Source organism: Eptesicus fuscus, chromosome 1 (genome assembly GCF_027574615.1).
Source record: "Eptesicus fuscus isolate TK198812 chromosome 1, DD_ASM_mEF_20220401, whole genome shotgun sequence".
NCBI lineage: Eukaryota > Metazoa > Chordata > Mammalia > Chiroptera > Vespertilionidae > Eptesicus > Eptesicus fuscus.
The window spans coordinates 65,559,729-65,580,971 of record NC_072473.1 but is presented as its reverse complement, the minus strand read 5'-3'; the positions used below and the strand labels follow the sequence as shown (position 1 = coordinate 65,580,971).

The 21,243-nt window shown below is 37.3% G+C and overlaps 1 protein-coding gene across 1 annotated transcript in view; it reads right to left on the bottom strand.

Moving 5' to 3' along the window:
• DIAPH2 (diaphanous related formin 2) overlaps positions 1–21,243 on the bottom strand; it is a 988,561-nt gene that overhangs the window by 566,825 nt on the left and 400,493 nt on the right. The window contains exons 19-20 of the mRNA XM_028128162.2: positions 8,409–8,507; positions 6,185–6,279 (exon numbers count right to left, since the gene is read on the bottom strand). Of these exons, the coding sequence (XP_027983963.1) occupies positions 6,185–6,279; positions 8,409–8,507 (194 nt within the window). The remainder of the gene's footprint in view (positions 1–6,184; positions 6,280–8,408; positions 8,508–21,243) is intronic.

Below are 21,243 nucleotides of genomic sequence, written 5' to 3'. Positions count from 1 at the left end.
GTCCTTCCTGGTCTCTCTAGTTTAGGAGGGTGCATTCAAATCAAACCTAGGTCTGGGATTTTTACAATGGTGTCCTTTCTATGGATAGTTGTGAGGGGGAACTGAAGTTGAGAATGACTCATACCTACCATCTGGAATGGGAAACATTTCTATTCTAATTTCTAACCTTTTTGTTTGTGCCATGAACCCTTTCTACCAGTTTATGCATCCATTCTCCATAGAGAATACATATATAGAAATAAAAAAAAACAATTATATTGAAATATATATCAACATATTCAAAAAATAAGTTGTGATATCATGAATGTGCTTCTTGATTAAAGCATTCAAAAACAAGTTCTAGTGGCAGCTTTAATAACTAGTGTAATTTTGATGTAGTAATGACTACAAACGATATTTCAAGACTAGTGGCCCGATGCACGAAATTCGTGCATGGGGGCGGGGGTGTCCCTCAGCCTGGCCTGAACCCTCTCCAATCTGGGACCACTCAAAGGATTTCCTACCTCCAGTTTACAGGGATTGGGCCTAAACCGGCAGTTGGACATCCCTCTCGCAACCCGGGACTGCTGGCTCCTAACCGTTCACCTGCCTGCCTGCCTGATTGCCCCTAACCACTCTGCCTGTCGGCCTGTTCGCCCCCAACTTCCCCCCGTTGTTGGCCTGCTCACACCCAACTGCCCCCCTGCTGGCCTATTCACCCCAAACTGCTCCCCCACTGTCCTGATCACCCCCAACTGACCCCCACTGACAGCCTGCTTGCCCACAACTGTCCCCCCTGCTGGTCTGCTCACCACAACTGACCCCCACCATCCTGATCACCCCCAAAGGCCTCTCCACTGGCCTGATAACCCACAACTTCCATCCCATCCTGGCCTGAACACCCACAACTGCCTGCCCCTATTGGCCTCTAACCACCTATACCTCGGTCCCGCCACCATTGCTTCGTCCAAAAGAATGTCCAAAAGGTCTCCTAGAAGGTGTCCCAGTCTAATTAGCATATTACTCTTTTATTAGTATAGATAGAGGCCTGGCGCATGGGTGGGGACTGGCTGGTTTGCCCTGAAGGGTGTCCCAGATCAGGGTGGGGGTTCCCTTGGGGCATGGGGTGGCCTGGGTGAGGGGCCTGTGGTGGTTTGCAGGATGGCCACGCCCCCATAGGTTGAGGGTCCCCACTGGGGGGGCGTGGCTAGCCTGCGTGAGGGGCTGAGGTCTGTTTTCAAGCTGACCACACTCCCTTCAGGGTGGAGGTTCCCGCTGGGGTGCCTGGCCAGCCTTGGTGAGGGGCTGATGGCTGTTTACAGGCTGGCCAGGCCCCACAGTGGGGACCCTCACCCCATGCAGGCGTGGCCAACCTGGGTAAGGGGCTGAGGGCCATTTTCAGGCTGGCCATGCCCCCCCGGTGACCCAGGCTCCCAGCACCTACTTTAGCGGAGGCCAGGGAAGGCTGGAAGCCTGAGTCGCCCCCAGTGACCCAGGCTCCCAGCCACTCCTTCAGCGACAGCTAGGGTGGGTGGGAAGCTTGGCTTCCTCCAATGCCGGGGGCAACCCAAGCCTCCTGCTCACTCCAGCTCCATGGTCACTGCCATCTTTGTTGGGATAATTTGCATACTCACTCCTGATTGGCTGGTGGGTGTGGCAGAGTGATGGTCAATTTGCATGTTTCTCTTTTATTAGTGTAGATATATACCACAAATTTAATGTGATACGAAAATATTTGTTATTTTTATTAGTGACAAAGTTAGAGATACTGTTAATACTACTTTGGTATGTGCCCACATTGTTACTCAAATGAAATGTCAAGTATCAGTCACAAGTTAAAGAAAATAAGATGCAGTATTGTTCGCATCCAAGTTCAGGAGCCCTTGAATTTTCCCAATGAGTCCCCAAAGGGGGCTGTGAACCCCTGGTTATCAACCCCTGCTTTACGAATATCTTTGCAAGTTATTCTGCAACATCATTATACTGCCGTCTATGTTAACCATATTTTTTCCTGCATATGCTTTATGAATATGACCACAAACTCCCTACCAACATGAATTTCCACAGCATTTAAGAATCATTTGTAAGCACTAATGTTCCAAAATAGAGCATATTTTTATTTTTCCCTTAAGACTTTAATTAACTTTGTGAAACTCTTAGTTTCATTTCTTTGTCAATGTTCTATATGTAAATATGCCTACAAATATTTCATTTTTACCACTGATATCCTAAAAACACTAACTGGTCTTATATTTTTCTCTCTATAGATCACATTAAACTACACTGAAGCAGATTTTCAAAGATGAAATGACCCTAAGAATCACCTAAATTTAGTGCACATTATTTGGAACTAACTCATAACTGCATATATTAAAAGCTCCTCAATAATTTCAGGATATGATTACTTTTAAGTGTTTCTATGTGCCGTAAGTAGTTTAGGACATTTCAACTTCTTCCACATTGTAAACTCAGTTTCTAATTAAGACTTAGATATTTTTAAATAGAAGAGATATTAGTATTTTTATTTATTAATAACCTTAAAACTTGAGCTTGATCTTGCTAATTTTTATTTTATTTTAATAAGACATTTATCCTGCCAGACAACTAATAGAGCTTAGTTATTTGGCAGGAAAAGCCTATTGGCCCACACTAGGAGAGAGAATACTGGTGTTAATTCCAGTCCCTGGAAAGAAATGTGTCCTTAATTGTTTTTTGTTGTTTTGTTGTTATGAGGAGACAACCATGCCACATGAACAAACTATGTTTATGCATGAATGGAGTTGAGCACTGTAATCAACTAGAGCTTACAACAAAGTTAATCTGATGATACATATTTAATGCTATGCATTATCGATGTGCTACATGGTAATTAGACTTAAATAGCAAGCAGCTCCTATGAATGGCAAATTGATGTTACTTTTGCATCACTGAAGCAAATGTTTCTGGGATGGGATGGAGAAAGAGGCACTGATGATTCTCATCTTTTTTTTTTTTTTTCCTAAGGGTGCAAGCACTCTTTTGGGTGCTGGAAAATGAAATAATTGTTTCAACCCAGGAACTTCCCACTTACCAGAAGATACTGAGACATTTGATTGGTCTGGATAAACGCAACATTAACTTCAATAACCCAGGTGAGTTACTCACCAGTTGTGCCTTGTATGTATCCAAGCAGCACAATTCCAATCATGCATGCTAGTAAATTGTATGTTAAATTATTTTCTACTACAATCATAACTAAGAAAATGAGTTTTGATTGAGAAGGGGAAGAAATGAGAGAAAATTGTAGAGTATCTGGCATTGAGAAGGAAAGCAGTCTGGTGTGAAAAAAAAAAAAAAGGCCTCAACAAAAAGCAGGCATAAAATTGGTGGGGCAAAGGATGCACGGGGTAAAACATACAGATATGTGAAAAACAGTAAGAGGTAGAAGCTTAGAAAAGTGAAGGGAGATCTAGAAAAGGGGAAGAGATAGGACAGGCTCAGAGGAAGCCACAGGCAGCAAACAGGAAATGCACAGAATCACAGGGTGTTACATGCACAAAAGGAGCCTGGCAGGATCTGCACATTCTGATTCTCCTTCACTCACCTTCCCAGAGTACAATATAAAATTTAGCATAATAATGTGATTTCATAAACAGTTGTTTTGTCATGATGGATAAGATTAAGCCCACAAATTCAACAATTTAGACATAATTTACTGCCATCTCTAAATTGTAAGCAATTCATTCCTCCCAACTGGACCAGGATTACCCAATTTAAAGAGAGAAACAACTTTATATTATTTATGCTACAAAAATTCCAGGTAATATATTTCTATAGACACATGTTAAAAACTTGTTGCATAGTAGAGGGACACTTATAGCAACAATCTTTCTCTCCTTACATTCCCTAAACAGGTGAAAATATGACTTAAAAAAAAGTTTTTAATGTTGCCAGGAAATAAATACCACAGTAGCATTCAGCATATTTACATTATTTATTTACCAAGGCATATGAAGGAAAAACTACACAGTTTTAATGGGTAGAATAAATGACTACATTGATTAATTCTTCAAAATATGGTTCTATTTTACTACACTTGGGTTATACAGAAAAACTAGGAAGCTTCAATTATTGAGCAGGAGTCAGATATTTGTGTGATTTTTTTATAATTTAAATTTAAACTGTCCAATTGAAAAAAGAGAACTAAGTCACATTTAGGCTTAATGCTGTCTTCATTCTGACTATTGCACAGAGAATCATGGGACTAAGGAGGACAGGAGAAATGCCATCAGCTCTGCATTTCCACTCATAGAACTATGGACTTGCTAATTGCACAGAGAAAAACATATTTCTAAAAACAGTTTTCTAAAAATTTTACCACAAGGGGATTTTTATTGAGAATAATATAAGTGTGTCATGATAATGAAGAGCCTATATCAACTGATTAAACCTTAGTCCTACAGAAAGTGAATATATTTAAAACATTTACATAAGGTAAACTGTAATGCAAGTCTCAACTATGAAATGAAGGGACTGTAAACAATAATATAAACAGAGCCACTTTAAAACAGAGCCAGAGCAGCCATGTCAGAGAAACTGCCTTGTACATCTTATGCCTTAAATCCTCAGGATGTTAAAACAGGGCAAAATAACCTTTGGATTGGCCTAAGCAACCTTGTGTCTTGAAAAAGACCTGTTTGCAAAGATAACAAGAAAGCAATTATTAAGACTACTGGACTGATGACTACTGGATTAACAAAATAACCAAAAACAACAACAACAAAAAACACTGTTTAGAATTAACACCGCTATGTTTGTTATGTTATCTGTACCAATAGAAATGCCTTCCTCTACTAATGCAATTGTTCCCCTTCCCTTTCTCAAAAACACTCATTGCCTTTGTCTCCAAACCAGAACACCAGCTGAGCTTCTGCCTGAATCAGTGTTTCCAGAATAGCTATTCTTAGTGATATCAAATAAATACTTGTTTGCCTCTCACTTTGAAAGGTCTTTTACTTTTAGGTTAACAGAACTTCCATATAGACACAACCTGCTCAAATGACAAACACTGGTTCTCTGAGATTTAGAGACAGTTTGAGGAAGATATGGCAAAATTATTACAGCATAAACCAGGGGTCCTCAAACTTTTTAAACAGGGGGCCAGTTCACCGTCCCTCAGACCGTTGGAGGGCCGGACTATAGTTTAAAAAAAAAACTATGAACAAATTCCTATGCACACTGCACATATCTTATTTTGAAGTAAAAAAACAAAACAGCAAAAACACCTGCATGTGGCCCACGGGCTGTAGTTTGAGGACGCCTGGAAACAATCAGTCTTCTTAAAATCAAAGCAAATAGCATGACTCAACAACAAACAACAAAAAACTACAATGACTGCCTTTCTATAGCAAATCTCTGCAGTGTTTCTTCCTAGAAATTAAAACAGACAAGGGCAGACATACCAAGAATTCTAATAATATGTTAGATTTCTAGAATAAAGCACTTTTTGGATTTAATCATCACAGTGGCCCAGTGATCTCAGATGAGGATGCAGAGATAAAGAAAGCCAAAACTGTCTGCCCACAGGAGGCAGAATAATAGACTAGAAAGAGCAATGGTTTTAGAGTCATGACAGACATTGTTCTGAAGGCCAGCTCTGCTACTCTGCCCCCTACCAGCTATGTGGCATGCGGCAATCTCTCTAAGCCTCAGTTTCCTTATTTGGAAAATGAGCATGTTAGTACTGATTTCATAAAATTGCTGTAGGAGTCAGTGAAATGAAATATATCAAATGCTTGGCACAATCCCCAGCACATGTTTAGTGCCGAACAAAGGATAACTTTACCATTTACACACTGATCCTGAGTAAGCTATTTAACCTGTTGGCCTCTTCTCTTTTACATCCATAAAATGATAATAATGGTATCTACTTTACAGTCATGATGATGACATGAATGCAATTTTCTGTACAGTGCATAATAGGGAATGATATGTCTACATATGCATAAACTTAAATTAAACACACACACACACATGTCTAATAAATGGAAGAAATGGAAACAGAACCTAGATCTTCCATGTTAAGTCCACTGACTATCAACACAGCTAGATACTCCTGACTGTATAATCCAAACATAGAAGAATATTTCCTTACAACTCCATTATAGAAGACAGCAACGTAGGGATACCTGTGAAATGAATTTTAAAAGGAAAATATGCAAGTTACCTGAATTAAGGCTTCAGTCAACAAGTCTTCATTGACCTCCAAAATAATGTTTTTTATATCTTCATATGGCATACGATATGATCCTAGGAAGATAGCTAAAATAAAAATTGAGTTTATTAAAAACAGAACAGCATAAAAATTTTAACATCCTAATAAATACCTGATCCCCATTTAATAGACTTGAAACATGAAAATTCTGTCACTAATAATAATTTACAGAATTATGAACAAACAAAAGTACCTCCCATTCAAAGTACTACACTACTCATCTAGGTAAAATGGCCTATTATCACAGGCTCTAATGTTTACAGCTAACATATTTATATACAAAATAAAATTCATATTAATAATAGTGATGACTACATGTTTATGCATTTTAGATTGAGCTGATACAAAATTACCCATGAAAAGTTAGAGATTTGATTTCAAGTGGGCCTTTTACTTCAAAGTAGAATTCAGTGTGGAGATTGTCAGATGCATCCAACACAGTATTTCTCAGGAATGACAATAAAATAACCAAATACAAGAAAAGCATATCAATCTATTTAGAATTTCTCCCATATAGGAAAAAATTAAAGTGTCTGAACATCACTGCTCTCTGCATTCCTGCTGACATTCACGTGCTATACTATTAGTTGCTTTATATGTTGAATCACGATTTCCCTTGTCAACATCTTAATTAAATATATATTTTTCACATTGAAATAATTCAATAAATTATACCTAGAAAAGTTTATGCTTACTCAGAGAGTATTTTTCAATAATACATTATACTTCAGCCTCTACTACACATACCTTTGAAAGAACATTTGTTTGTTCTTAGCACCAGAACAGGAATATATTCCTAAGAATTCTTTTTCATATAAAGGTCCCTATGACTTCTCTGGCACTTAAAAAAAAATCCTTACTGTCTAGGTAATTACCTAGATGTAAACACCAAATGGGATCTCCAGAATCAAAATTAATTATGTTGACAGATATCAACTAGCAATTAAGATAATACTGTGTTTAAAAAAAAAACACACAACATTAAAAATCCACTTTATAAAGAAAATGTACTATTGGCAGGTATGGCTCAATTGGGTGAGCGCCGATCTGTGCATCAAGAGGTTGCTGGTTCAATTCCTGGTCAGGACACAAGCCCGGGTCCTGGGTTGGATCCCCAGTAGGATGTGTGCAGGAGGCAGCTGACGGATGTTTCTTTCTTTCTTTCTTTCTTTCTTTCTTTCTTTCTTTCTTTCTTTCTTTCTTTCTTTCTTTCTTTCTTTCTCTCTTTCTTCTCTCTCTCTCTCTCTCTCTCTCTCTCTCTCTCTCTCTCTCTCTCTCTCTATCTCCCCCCCCCCACCCCGCTGCCTTCCTCTCTCTTAAAAAAATCAATGAAAACATATTTAGGAAAAAATGTACCATCAGATAAGCAACATACACATTCACAACAGCTATTAGGAGGCTGCTTTTCTGACAGCAACATTCTGGCTGACAGGAGAATGATGAGCTGTTTATTTCAATCGGATTCCCTATAGCACGTTCTTTAACAAAAGAAACTCCTATGGCATCTCTATGGTAATTAGAAATGCTTGATGTGTTGAAATTTCTCATGCAGAGTGTTTTAGTATCCTCAGAATATAAACACAGTCTACTGTGGTGACAAAGAATGCTAAATTCAATACAGAGGGGGGAATTTGTCAAAGTAAAACATAAGGCCTACTTAAATGAAGACGGCTTTAACTGTCCAGCTGCTTTAATGAAAGTATACTTAAGGGCTGACTGGTTTGTTAAAGGCTTTAAGGTTTAGTACCCAGTTTTAAAGTGCAGTGGTTAACAATTTATCTAGCTCCAACACAATTACTTCAAACGTAAAGGAGGAACAGAAAAGGATTTGCCCAATGGGACTAGTGAATACTCTGAAACTGTCACTGCCAAGCTGAGGCAGAAGGAAAACAAAACTCTTTTCAACTCTGCCATAGGTCTCACTGGTCCTCTGACAATGCCGAATTATCAGCACTTTCCAACACTTGATTATTCATACATTTCATCAAGCCTGAGGAAGGCTAAATTATGATGGCCTCCTATCCTGGCTGAACCACAAAAAGGCAAACCAAATCATGTTTACACAGAATTGTGTTTCTGGTAGATGCTAAATATGCCTGTTTGAAGAAGTTACAACTTTAAGTCCATTCAATAACCACCCTCTCATCACCATCCCTATACAGGAAACATCACATACACAGATTCTGGGCCGTTTTGGGATCCAAAACTCTCAGCTCTTTCACTCTCTTCTTGGTAGGTTGGGGCTTCTCCTCTAAAGCTTCTGCATTCTTTTGAACTGAAAGAAAAATGTTGATTCATAAACAATAATGGCGCTAATCCAAATGCACGGGATAACATTAGTAAGGCATATTAACTACATTAATAAAGTGCATGCGAAAATCAATAAATGTGTTTATTTCATTAGTTCGAGGAAGAGGATAAACATAAAAATATAGACTTGTTTAGAGGTTTCCCAACAAATTAAATATCAGCACTTAAGCAGAAAAGATAAGCCAAATAGAACCAAAAATCAATTGCTGCTTCTTAACTAATGTACAACATTAATTACTCCTTTACCAGGTACCTACAAGCAGCACCGGAATTAAATATATAGTAAAATCTCCCTAATTTGGACTAATTGAGGAAAAAGACATGCATTTATCCTAACATGTTAAAATTTAGGCATGCCTTTAATTCAGTGAAATTGCTTTAAAGTACCTAAGGTAACTTTAACTGCTAAACAGGTTTCCATATAAAATTCCTGCTGAGACTGCTCTGAAGAATAGATATGAACCATTTGCAAGTTGCACAACAGTAGCACCCATTTGCTTAAACATAATTAACAAACCTCAGAGACTTTATTTGAGTAAGTTAACTCTGTCTCTCCCTCACCATTTTTTTTAGTACTGTTTGCTTTCTTAGAACAGAAGATATATTTATGCAGTATTCAAAAGGTAATCCTGTAGATCAGAGATAATTTAAATGACCTGAAACTGTGTAGAGTGGCAGTTCCAAGGAATGGCTTTAGCTCCCTATTACATCCATCAGCTTTCCCCCAAATAAGCCATCCCAAAAACCAAAGTAAAAAACAACCTGGCTAGCTGGCTGTTATGAAAATGAAGCTTTATGGCAGGCAAATCCCTAAAGCCCTCCAATACAGAAATTCAACAGCTACCATTGTATTCATTCATGTGTTACCAGTTTACTTCTAATCCTATATAATAAAGATGTACTATGCAAATTGTCATTACGCAGTGAAGCATAATGACCGACTGCATAATGACCGAATCATGGATCAGTAGGAGGGTGGGGCAGTGAGCTACAAGCGGGCAGCAGAGAGCTACAGGAGGGGGCAGGGCAGCAAGCTATGGGGGAGTGGAGGGAGGGTGCGGGGGAGCTACAGGAGGGTTGGGCAGCAGGCGGAAAGCTACTGGAGGGCGGCAGCGAGCTACTGGCGAGCTACTGGCACACGGATTCATGCACAGGGCTACTAGTATAAAAATAAGTTTGTAGGTAATGGGACCATAAGAAAATATGAGTAAAGTAAAGCCAACATATTTGTTCGATCAAGTGGAGTGATATATTCTTGCCCCCAAACTCATGTTCCTAAACTTCATCACTGAATTATATAATCATAATCCTGCTCTTTGTTTATTACTTTAAATTTTGAGGCAATAATTATCTTTAGTATTTTAAGCTATCTGACTTTAGTATGGAGATCACAAAGGAGTTACTGATTTTCATTAGGGGAAAATCAATACAACCACAGTACATTTTATTTAGCTATGTGTTCAAAGATGTTAGCATCTGGAAAACTTTCTAGACAGATTACAGAAGGTATCAAAATACTACAGGTCCATTAAGACCAACTTTGTTTTCATGGTGCAAAATATATAAAAATTAAATAACTTACTATAAAATAAATTATCTGAATAACTGAAGTCCTAACAGTTCTAAACTTTACCAGTATCACCAACCTAAAATGACTCAGAGTCTGAGATTAGATAGTAATTACACTTAAAAATCATAATCTTTTCAGAGATGATAAGTAATTTGCCATGTTTACTCAACCACAATAGTTACTGCTAGTACTAGAAGAAAAAATTACTTTTCAAAAAAATATATTTTTATTGATTTTTTACAGAGAAGAAGCGAGAGGAATAGAGTTAGAAACATCGATGAGAGAGAAACATTAATCAGCTGCCTCCTGCACGCCCCCTACTGGGGCTCGAGCCTGCAACCAAGGTACATGCCCTCAACTGGAATCGAACCCGGGACCCTTCAGTCCACAGCCAGATGCTCTATCCGCTGAGCCAAACCGGTCAGGGCAAAAAAAATTACTTTCAATGTATTTCTTTTAAAATCATCACATATGTTCTTCAAATGATCTTTCTAAGAGCACAGTGTCTTTCCTATGCAATAATCAGCATTTTAATTGATTCCATTTTCAAGCCACCCCCAGCTTAAGACAACTATATAAAGAAATGACAGTCTAAGAGTAGTCCATTTATCAATAAAAAATATTATCTGAATCATATTGAAATTACTTTTAAAATCATTCATTAATTTTAACTCAGAGTAATAGCCAAGAAAACTGTCCTAATTTTTTGATATGTTTTAAACCCCATTACTGGAGACTGATTACGCAAGTATATATAGGATAAAAATACTGTAGCATGAAGGATACATTAAGATTATTCTGCAAACTAACAGCCTCCTGATTACTCTAGACATACATAATGCTCATTTTGTATGCCTCATTTTTGCATTTTTCATTAAAATAGACTTCAACCTCTCTCCTCTTTAAATGAACAAGTTATTTAAAATTAAGATTAGATGTCTCAAATATCTAGAGTTCACAGTTTTGTTCTTTGAATCCTACTATATTTCTCTTGTATTATGTATGCAATTTGGCTTTATCATGGGTTCAAGAAATGGTAAGAATTCCATGAGTGGGCACTACTATTCTGAGAATTACTAGAGAAAAGCTAGTTTAAAATAGTCTCTTAATTAGACAGACTTTCACAAACAATAATGGTTTGTGATCAGTAGATATTGCCTAGTGGCTGTTATTGCCCTTTGCTTTCTTGTCTCTAAAAGCATCCTTAGCAATCACAACCATAGGCTTGGTAGAGAATTTAAAGAGAGACAATGAAATTTACCTAACTAGTATTAAAGGCTTCATATATTAAAATTTTCCTGCTTTCATAATGAACATAAAATGCCATTTGTCCTAATAGGCTTTTATTCCATATATGTTTCTAATGCTTACAAAACATTAATATCCCATAACTTGGTTAAAAAATGAACAATTACATAACTTGATTAAAACTTGAATGGATATTTCTCCAAAGAAGACATACAAATGGCCATCAGATATAGAAAAATATGTTCAACATCGCTAATCATGAGGAAAATGCAAATCAAAATTACAATATCACCTCACATCTGTTAGGATGGCTATTATTTAAAAAAAGATGTGTTAGTGAGGATGCGGTGAAATTGAAATCTGTGTACATTGTTGGTAGGAATATAAAATGGTGCAGTCTCTCTAGAAAAAAGGTATGATGATTCCTCAAATAATGAAAGATAGCAGTACAATATGACCCAGAAATCAGTTCTGGGTACAGATCCAAAAGAACTGAAATCAGGCTCTCAAAGAAATATCTGCATTCCCATGTTTACTGCAGCATTATTCACAATAGCCAAGATATGGAAACAAACTATATGCCCAATAAGGAATGAATGAATAAAGAAAATGAGACACACACACAATGGAATATTATTTGGTCTTTATGAATAAGGAAATCCCACCCTATGAACCTAGAAGACATTATGTTAACTGTAATAAGCGAATCACAGAAAGCTAAATGCTTATATAAGTGTTTATATAAGTAATCTAAATGCTTTACTAGTATGTAAATGCTTTAAATTACTTATATAAACAATCTAAAATGTAAAACTCATGGAAATAAAGAGTAGAATGGTGGTTGCCAGGAGTTGGAGGGTGGGAGGAATAGAGAGCTGCTGTTCAAATGGAATAAAGTTTTAGTTATATAAGATGAGTAAGTTCTAGAGATCTGCAATACAACATTGTGTCTACAGTTTACTAGTACAATACTATACTGTGCAGTTAAAAATTTGTTAAGAAGATATACCTCTTGTTAAATGTGCATATAACAATAAAATATAAATTATTTTTAAAACTTAAAATAAATTACAGCGATTCTTTAATTATTTGAAATTACTTTGATGGGACTGAAGAGATTTTAAGTTTCAACACAAAAACTCAAGAACTGATTTTGTCATCAATGGCTCTATGGTCCACAGGCCCAAAATGAGGCCTCCAGTCAAATGCAATCTCTCACTGAGCATATCAAAAACCATATAGCCACTATGTTTGAATCTGATGGATTGAATTAATTTGGGTGCAAAAATTGGCACTGCTAACCGACCAACAATACTGAAACATTATAAAATACTGTCTGTAGGAAGATAATGATGTAATAATAAAGACATTTGTATTATTATTAAAGACATGCTAATATCAAGATACTTATTATCTAAGGTAAAATTCCCACTGAGCATTCTTATATTTCCTTTAATTCATGGATTTTTACATGCAACTGAAGTATAAATTTATTCCTTCACAACTGAGGGATGTTCATCAGCGTAAACAAAGTAAACATGGTTATATTCTTTCCCCAATCAAATTTAGGCAATGTTAAGAAATTTCCTATTATTTTCCACTATCCCAGTGGATACATAGAACATGTGAAAAAATGTGTAATTTGTAGCAAATATTAGAAAGATATTAGAAATGGGCAACACTGAGTGATTTGCACAGTGATAACTAACCATAAATCATAATACAAATTTTATAACTATTTTAATTTATTTCAAAATTCCAGTGAGAAAGATTGATTGCTAAAGTCAGCATCCTAGTCATTCATTCATTTATTCATTCCTTCACCAGCAAATACTTGTCACCTTCACAATGTGTTAGCCTAGCATGAGTATACAATGGTACACAAGACTGAAATATCTACTCATACTCTTAAATACATGGTAATCTGTAAACTACTAATTATGGCACTATCTCCAAAAGATATTTAGCATTCATAATTTTCTTATCAATAACAATATAGCTTAAAATAATTCATACATATCACTAAGAAAATTTCTTCTTGCTGTTGATAGCCACAGTTCCACATTAAAGAATATTGCATCTCTTAATCAGCATCATCTGATGTGTCAAATCATATTATAAGGATTATGTGGAGAAGTGATACTTTCTAGTAAGTGTACTATCTTAATATATAAAAAGCCAGGGGCCGTCTCAACCAAAACAACCAGACAGACGACCGAACAGCAGGCTGTGTGGGGCGACCAGGCTGGCAGAGGGGTTAGTGAGGGACAACCAAATGAATGAACAGCAGGCTGCATGGGGTAACCAGGCCAGCAGGGGGGGGGAGCAGTAAGGGGCAACCAGGCCAGCATGGGGGGCATTTAGGGGTGACCAGGCTGGCGGGGGCCAGTTGGGGGCAACCAGGCCGGCAGGGGTGGCAGTAAGGGGCGACTGGGCCAGCGGAGGGGGGCAATTAGGGACAACCAGGCCAGTGAGGCGGGCAGTTGGGTGCGACCAGGCCGGGATCGGGCCTATACCGGCAGTCGGACACCCCCCAAGGGGGTCCCAGATTGGAGAGGGTGCAGGCTTGGCTGAGGGGAACCCCCTCCCATGCACAAATTTTGTGCACCAGGCCTCTATTAAAATATATATATATATATATATATATAGAGAGAGAGAGAGAGAGAGAGAGAGCAAGAGAGAGAGCGAGAGCGAGCCAGGGTAAATATATATATATGTGTATATATATATATATATATATATATATATATATAGAGAGAGAGAGAGAGAGAGAGAGAGAGAGAGAGAGAGAGCAAGTGAGCCAGGGTAAATATTGCTAACAGTAGTGTCAAAACCACACTAAAAATATATGTAACTTCATGTACACATGTATATATCAATAAGTAAATGCCCAACTGTTGTTTTACATATATCACATAAATACAGGAATTGTGATCTCCCTGCATAAATACACATTTTATCCATATGTATACAATTCCACAAGTGATTCTAACTATGTTCTATACTCTAATATTTTTTTCCTGTACAAGTTGAAATAAGTATAATTTTAACTCAATAAATCAATGTTAAAATGATTGCAAATATGACAAAACCTCGCAGGGGAAATTTATAATTTCTATGTGAAATAGCTACAATGATTTTTTAAATTTAATTGTTATTTTCCACTCTTTTGTAAAAATGATCTTTACCCTTGCATTTCTGAAAATATCATACAAATCACTGAAAATGAGCAAATGATTACATATACATATCTATACACACATACATATTATAAAGATATATGTATAATACACATATATGCAACACATAAAAGAAGAAAGTGTAATATTAATGATAATAACTATAGCAATAAGAATAGTGGCAGTAGTACTAGTAGTAGTGGTAACCACAACCACAATCATTACAACCACCACCAAAATCAACTTTTATTAAATACCTGAGGCTCAGTGCACAAAATTCGTGCCTCAGCGGGGGTCCCTCAGCCCAGATTGCGAGAGGGCACAGGCCAGGCTGAGGGACCCCACCAGTGCACAATCGGGGCTGGGGAAGGACATTGGAGGTTGGCCAGCCAGGCAGGGACTGCAGGAGGGCTCCAGGGCGTGTCCGGCCCATCTCGCTCAGTCCTGATGGGCTGGATCCCAGCAGCAAGCTAACCAAACAGTTGGAGCATCTGCCCCTTGGTGATAAGTGCACATCAAAATGACTGGTTGAGAGGTCGGCTGTCTGCTCCCCTGGTGGTCACTGCATGTCATAGCAAGCGGTTGAGCAGCTTTAGTATATCATTAGCATATTATGCTTTGATTGGTTGAAGGGCCAACCATACATTTAGCGTATTTGGCTTTTATTGTATAGGATATGGTCTGTAGAGCAGCGCAGCAGAAGTGTGCTGGGACCAGAAATATCTGCTCTGTGCCTGGCACTAATTTAATTTTATATCACCTTATACAATTGGTATTAGCATTGTCATTTCACAAAGGAGAAAACTAAAAACAGGAAAATTAACTCATTTGCACAAGATGATATAGCAAGTAACAGAAAGATGCTCAATTTTACCACTAATCAGAGAAATGCAAATGTAAACAACCAATGAAATACTATTTCACAGACATCAAATTGGAAATAACAAAAACATTTCATGAAAGCATGTATGGATGAGGAGGCAGAATATTGATTGTCACAACAGTAGCAGTAAAAATTAGACTAACAACCTTAAAATACACATTTATTAACATCTAATATATTTCAGGCATGCCGTTCATAATTATAACCCAATCCTTCCACTTGTATGCCAAAAGACCAAGGAAACAAGATATTCATTGTCGCAATGCTTACAACAGTACAAAACTGAAAACAACCCACATGTCAGAGGTTATGAAATGGATAAATAAATTGTGGAATATTCAATAAAACAGACTAACTCAGGTGAGAGGTTGTCCATTAATGCTGAAAGTCCATTATATAATAAAGCAGATTTTGCAAATGCATGTTAAAATATTGACAAATTACTTTACCTATTTTTACTTATGTAGACACATTTGTGTAATTAAAATTAAGTATGTATGAAAAGTTAATTTCACCAAAAAGTTTTTCATTTGAATTACTGCAACTTTAAATTTACAATGAATAGGTCTAGTAAATGTGTGCCTTCACCAGTCACCACAAGTAAACAAATGCATGCAGCTGGGGCATGGATTAGCACACGTGGGAACATCAGCCAGCACCCATTAAAACTGCTGCAGAAATTCACTCCACTCAACAGAATCAATTACCGTGAGCAATGTAGTGTGATCATGTGCTGATCATTCCCGAACATTGTTTATGAGAAGTGACTCTTGGATTTAAATATGTATACTATAGATGTAGATATGTAATATTTATTTATGTTGGTGAAATTACTATAGTGTTTTTTCCAACATCTGGCCTATTCACTAAAATTTGTTTAAAATTACAGAGAATTAATAACAAAAAACAACCTGTTAGTTGAATTATAAGCAAATCTTGATTAAAGGCATTTTTACATGAACAGGGTGCTAATTTTCACATATGACATATGGACTGGAAATTTTGTCTGTTAAATAGAGGTCCACAAAATGGAGGTATTACTATATAATGAAATACGAATCTGCATTTACAGTGACTGTACTACAGCTAAATACTTCAGCATAGATCCCAAATATGATGTTGAATGGAAAAAATAAAAGTGGTAGAAAATGATGCATGCTGTACAATTGCACTCATCTAAATAAAAAATAAAACACAGACTAAACTTATGTACTATATTTCTTATAGATGAGTATGTAAGCGCATTGTCCTATATATAAGAAAGAGCTAATATGCTAATTAGACTGAACAGCAGAACGACCTTCCGGATGACTATCCGGAAGACTTTCTGGACGAAGCCGGGGCTGTGAGGGCCGGCTGAGGCTGTGAGGGCTGGCAGGGACTGCAAGGGCCGGTGGGGCTGCGAGGGCCAGTGGGGCTGTGAGGGCCGAGCCCCTTGCACGAATTTTGTGCATCGGCCTCTAGTAAAATTATAAAAACATGGAACAGATACTCAGCAGGTGATTAACAGTGCTTATCTTGGGGGAGCAAGGTGATACTGGAATAAGTAGAACCCTAGAAATATCTACTTTATCTCTAATGTTTTATTTCTTTAAAACCAAAGACCTATAGCACATATGACAAAATGTTAATATTTGTTCACCCTGGGAGGCTAAACATGGGTGTTTGCTATATTAGCTTGCAAATGTCCATTTTTGCAACATAAAAATGAAAAGGATATGACTAAATTACATAAATATACCCACCCCTTTTTATAGTGTATAAACTGTTAGCTTTGGCAATCCCAAAGACCAAGTGTAGCTAGCAATCAGAAACAATAGGGGAGAGAATAATAAAAAAATACAAGTGAAGATTAGTCAGTGTGGTAAGCAAGCACAATTTTCTTTTAAATTGTTTTTTAATCCATTTTGTGAGGAATAACACATTTGTTTACCAAACCTTGGGAGGAAAAGCTGATGCAGTATGGAGTAGGAGACTGCGTTTCAGATTCCCTTTACATGCCACATAGCACAGCTGTGAAGCGTCCCCTCTCTGTTGCCTACAGCTGTGCACTAACTCAGGCATCCCACAGAAAGGGATTTCATTCTGACACCTGCATAGTACCTGAAGCCATAGGAATGGTATTACCAGGGGTGTTCCAGTTTAGAGCACATTAAACAAGAGTAATGGTTCTAATGGTGGGAATCACACACACATACTTTATAATGATTTCTTAATTAAGGAACAAATCTTACTGGTTGTAGTTTAGACAAGAACCCCCCAAATCAGGCAGCACATGTAACTGCAAATTAACATCTGCATAACTAATATACTTGCACACCTGTTCATTAAGCCTATTACTGAACATCGCTAAATGTCACCAGAACACGATGTTTAACAACGTGTAATAGCTAATGTATATTTTCAATTGGGCCTCAATAGCTCAGCAGGTAATATATATCTTAGGAAGGACAAATAAAGTTAGCTTTCAGGTTTTAGGAAGAATTTCCCTTGTTTGAAGAGATGATTTAAATACCAAAACTGAAGTATAGTTTTAACCTCATCCTGGTATTTGACAAATGAGGTTGTGAGAATTCCTGTTAATCTTGAACCTATGTGAAATACCTTACTCAGGCTATACATAATACATTTACTGGCAGGTTGACTCTGGCTTTGTAAGTATGGATTGATGTTTTTCTGGCCATCTCACACACTCAGAGAAGCTCTCATTATGCTAAATGTCCAAACTGATGTCAAAAACCAGTAAGTCCAGCAATAAACCCTAAGGCTATGTATGTCGAAGAGGAGTACTAAGAAAAACATACCAGTAGAAATCAGTATGATAATACCTAGTACCACCAGGCTGATGGGGAATTTCTTGCTGAGAATACAGTTTAGATATTTATTATATCTAGGCTTATCTATTCAATGTGGTCCACCTCAGACTGATACAATTCTGCACACAGTTTAACCTTGCCTAACAAGACTGAACAAAATAACACCCCAAAATATTTGTGGCCAGGATCTCGACATTGTAGGACTGTTCAATCCTGGGCATGTCTGGAATAAAGTCAGTGTTTTAGATCCCACCAAATATTCTTTTCAAATGAAAGGCCACTGGGAACCTGTGTCTCCTAAAAACAACTTCTCAACTTCTGGATATTTCCACATGAATGTCTAATAAGTATCTCAGATTTAGCACATCCCAATCCAAATTCCTTATCTTACTCCCAAATCTGCTTTTTAGTTTTCTCCTTCCCAACAAATGGCAACTCAATCCTAACTGTTCAAGAAAAAAAAGAGAAGTCAACATTCATTCTTCTCTCTCACAGGCCACATCCCACTCTTGGGCAAATCCAGTATTTTATCACTTCCACTCCTACCTAAGGATTTCAAACCACCATGACTTCTAGCCTTTGCTATAATTCCATCCATCCTGTCAAAACCCTCCAATGTCTTTCTGTCTTATTCAGGGTAAAAACCAAAGTATTTACAATAACCTGGAATATCCTGCTTTATATTGAATGTAGTCTCCTTAGCTCCTCTGACTTCACATCTTACATCTTTCCTCTCATTCACTCTATTCCAGCCACACTAGCTGCCTTGCTGTTTTCAAATATACCAGAACAACTCACACAGCAGGGCCTCTGCACTTGATGTTATATCATCCCCTGATCTCCCCTCACTTCTTTCAGGTCTTGGTTTAATTTTCCCTTTTCACAGAGACTTTCCTGATGATGTTGGTTCAAAATCACAACTCCTCCCTTTTGGCACTCCTTTTTCCTTTTGCCTGCTTCATTTTTCTCCATAGCAATTATCACCTGACAAAATACCCATCTTATTTATTTCCTGTCTATGCCTTCCACTTTAATGTAAGCTCTGTTAAAAGTAAGGATTTGTGAGTGTTTTGTTCACTGTTATGTGCTAGTATCTAGAATTGCACCTGGAAAAGAACAGGCACTCCAATTATTTTGGCATTTATCCTACATATATATTCTCATTTGTGCACAATGATTGATGTATAAGATTATGTATTCCAGTATTATTAATAGTAAAAATTGTTATAAATGTTCATTAACCAGAAGTAAATTGAATAAATTACAGTATGTTGTGCATTATTTATAAGAGCAAAAGATTTAAAATTACCTGAAAGCTCATCATTAGAAAACTGCTTGATTAAACTATAGTATGCCCACTCAATGGAATACTCAGTTGTTATATCCATGACCAAGGAAGCTCTTTATAGAATCATATGGAATGATCTTTAGTAAATATTGTTAAATGAAGCAAATAAGGTATTCAAGACTATACAGTACATTTATGAGAAAAGGGGAAGAATATTTATATGTATTTGCTAATATATGCAGAAAACGTTTCTGGGAACATTTATAGGAAATGTATTACATTAGTTCATTCTAGGGAGGAAACTGAGTAACTGACAGACGGAAGTGCGAGAAAGAAATTTCACTCTAGGCTGTATTTGTGTCTCTTGAATTTTAAACCATGTAAATATATCATCAATTCAAAAATGAATAGGAAAAAAAAAAAAAAAACAAGAAAGAAACAAAAGGACGCCACTGCTAAAAGTTTCTGATACATGAATGCAAAGGAATGCTCTATGGCACAAGTTACTAGAAAAGTAATGTGTGCAATTCGGGTTGTGGTATGGGCATGTAGCCTAGGCTCCACATAGCATGATCAACAGTCAGAGCAGAGGAGGAACCAAGTGACACACACCAAATGGTGGCCTAACCATAGAGGCACACTGTAATGTAGAAGTGAAATTCAAATAAAATAATTTTAACAGCACACCTATATGTTATGTGTGATATGGTGGAGGTGGGGGCATAAAGAGCCACTGCTTTCAACATGCCTAATGAATTCCATCTTCTTCACAATTGCATTATGTCAGATACCCATATTTCTTATCACTAACATCAATGCATTAATTTTCTCGTTCATCACTTATTATTTATCAAAGGAAGTCAAATTGCAATAAAATATTAAAGTACCTACACAAATGTTTCCTCTATAGACAAAAACAGCAATACTACAAACACAGAATTATTGGTTGGTATATAGCACTATCATGTCTGTGAAAATACCTGAATGCATTGTATAAAAGGCAATTTAAGAGTCTCAATGAATTATAATACCTGAAAGGATATTCTGAAGGTTAAACATATAAAAGTCAAGGGCAACCTAGACATTATAGAAACAAGTAGGCCTCTCCTGGATAATTCCTAAACCAGTTGGGGGGAAATGGAGAAGACTTGCTCCTGGAAGACAAATTCAGGTACATTACTCACATAATACTTTCTGTCATTTTATTTTTATACCCAGACTATTATGTCCTGGAAAAATACGAGATGCACATAATGATTAAGAATCTATTACATACAACTGCTCTGGCTGGTGTGGCCAGTAGTTACAGTAGTTAGAGCATCAGTCCGTGCACCAAAGGATTGCAGGTTTGAGTCCTGGTCAAGGGCATGTACCTGGGTTGCAGGTTCTATCCCCAGCCCCAGTTGGGGTGCATGCAGGAGGCAAACATCAATGTGTCCAATGTGTCTCTCTCACCTCTCACTCTCTCTCTCTCTCCTTCTCTCCCTCTCTCCCTCTCTCTCCCTCTCTCCCTCCCTCCCTCCCTCCCTCCCTAACTCACTCCCTCCCTTCCTTCCACACTCTACAAAAATCAATGAAAAAGATATCCTCAGGTGAGGATTAGAAAAAAAAGAATCCTATATAATAAAAACCTAATATGCTAAGTGTCCAGTCGTCCAGTCGGCCGTTCAACCAATCAAAGCGTAATATGCTAATGATATGCTAAGGCTGCTCAACT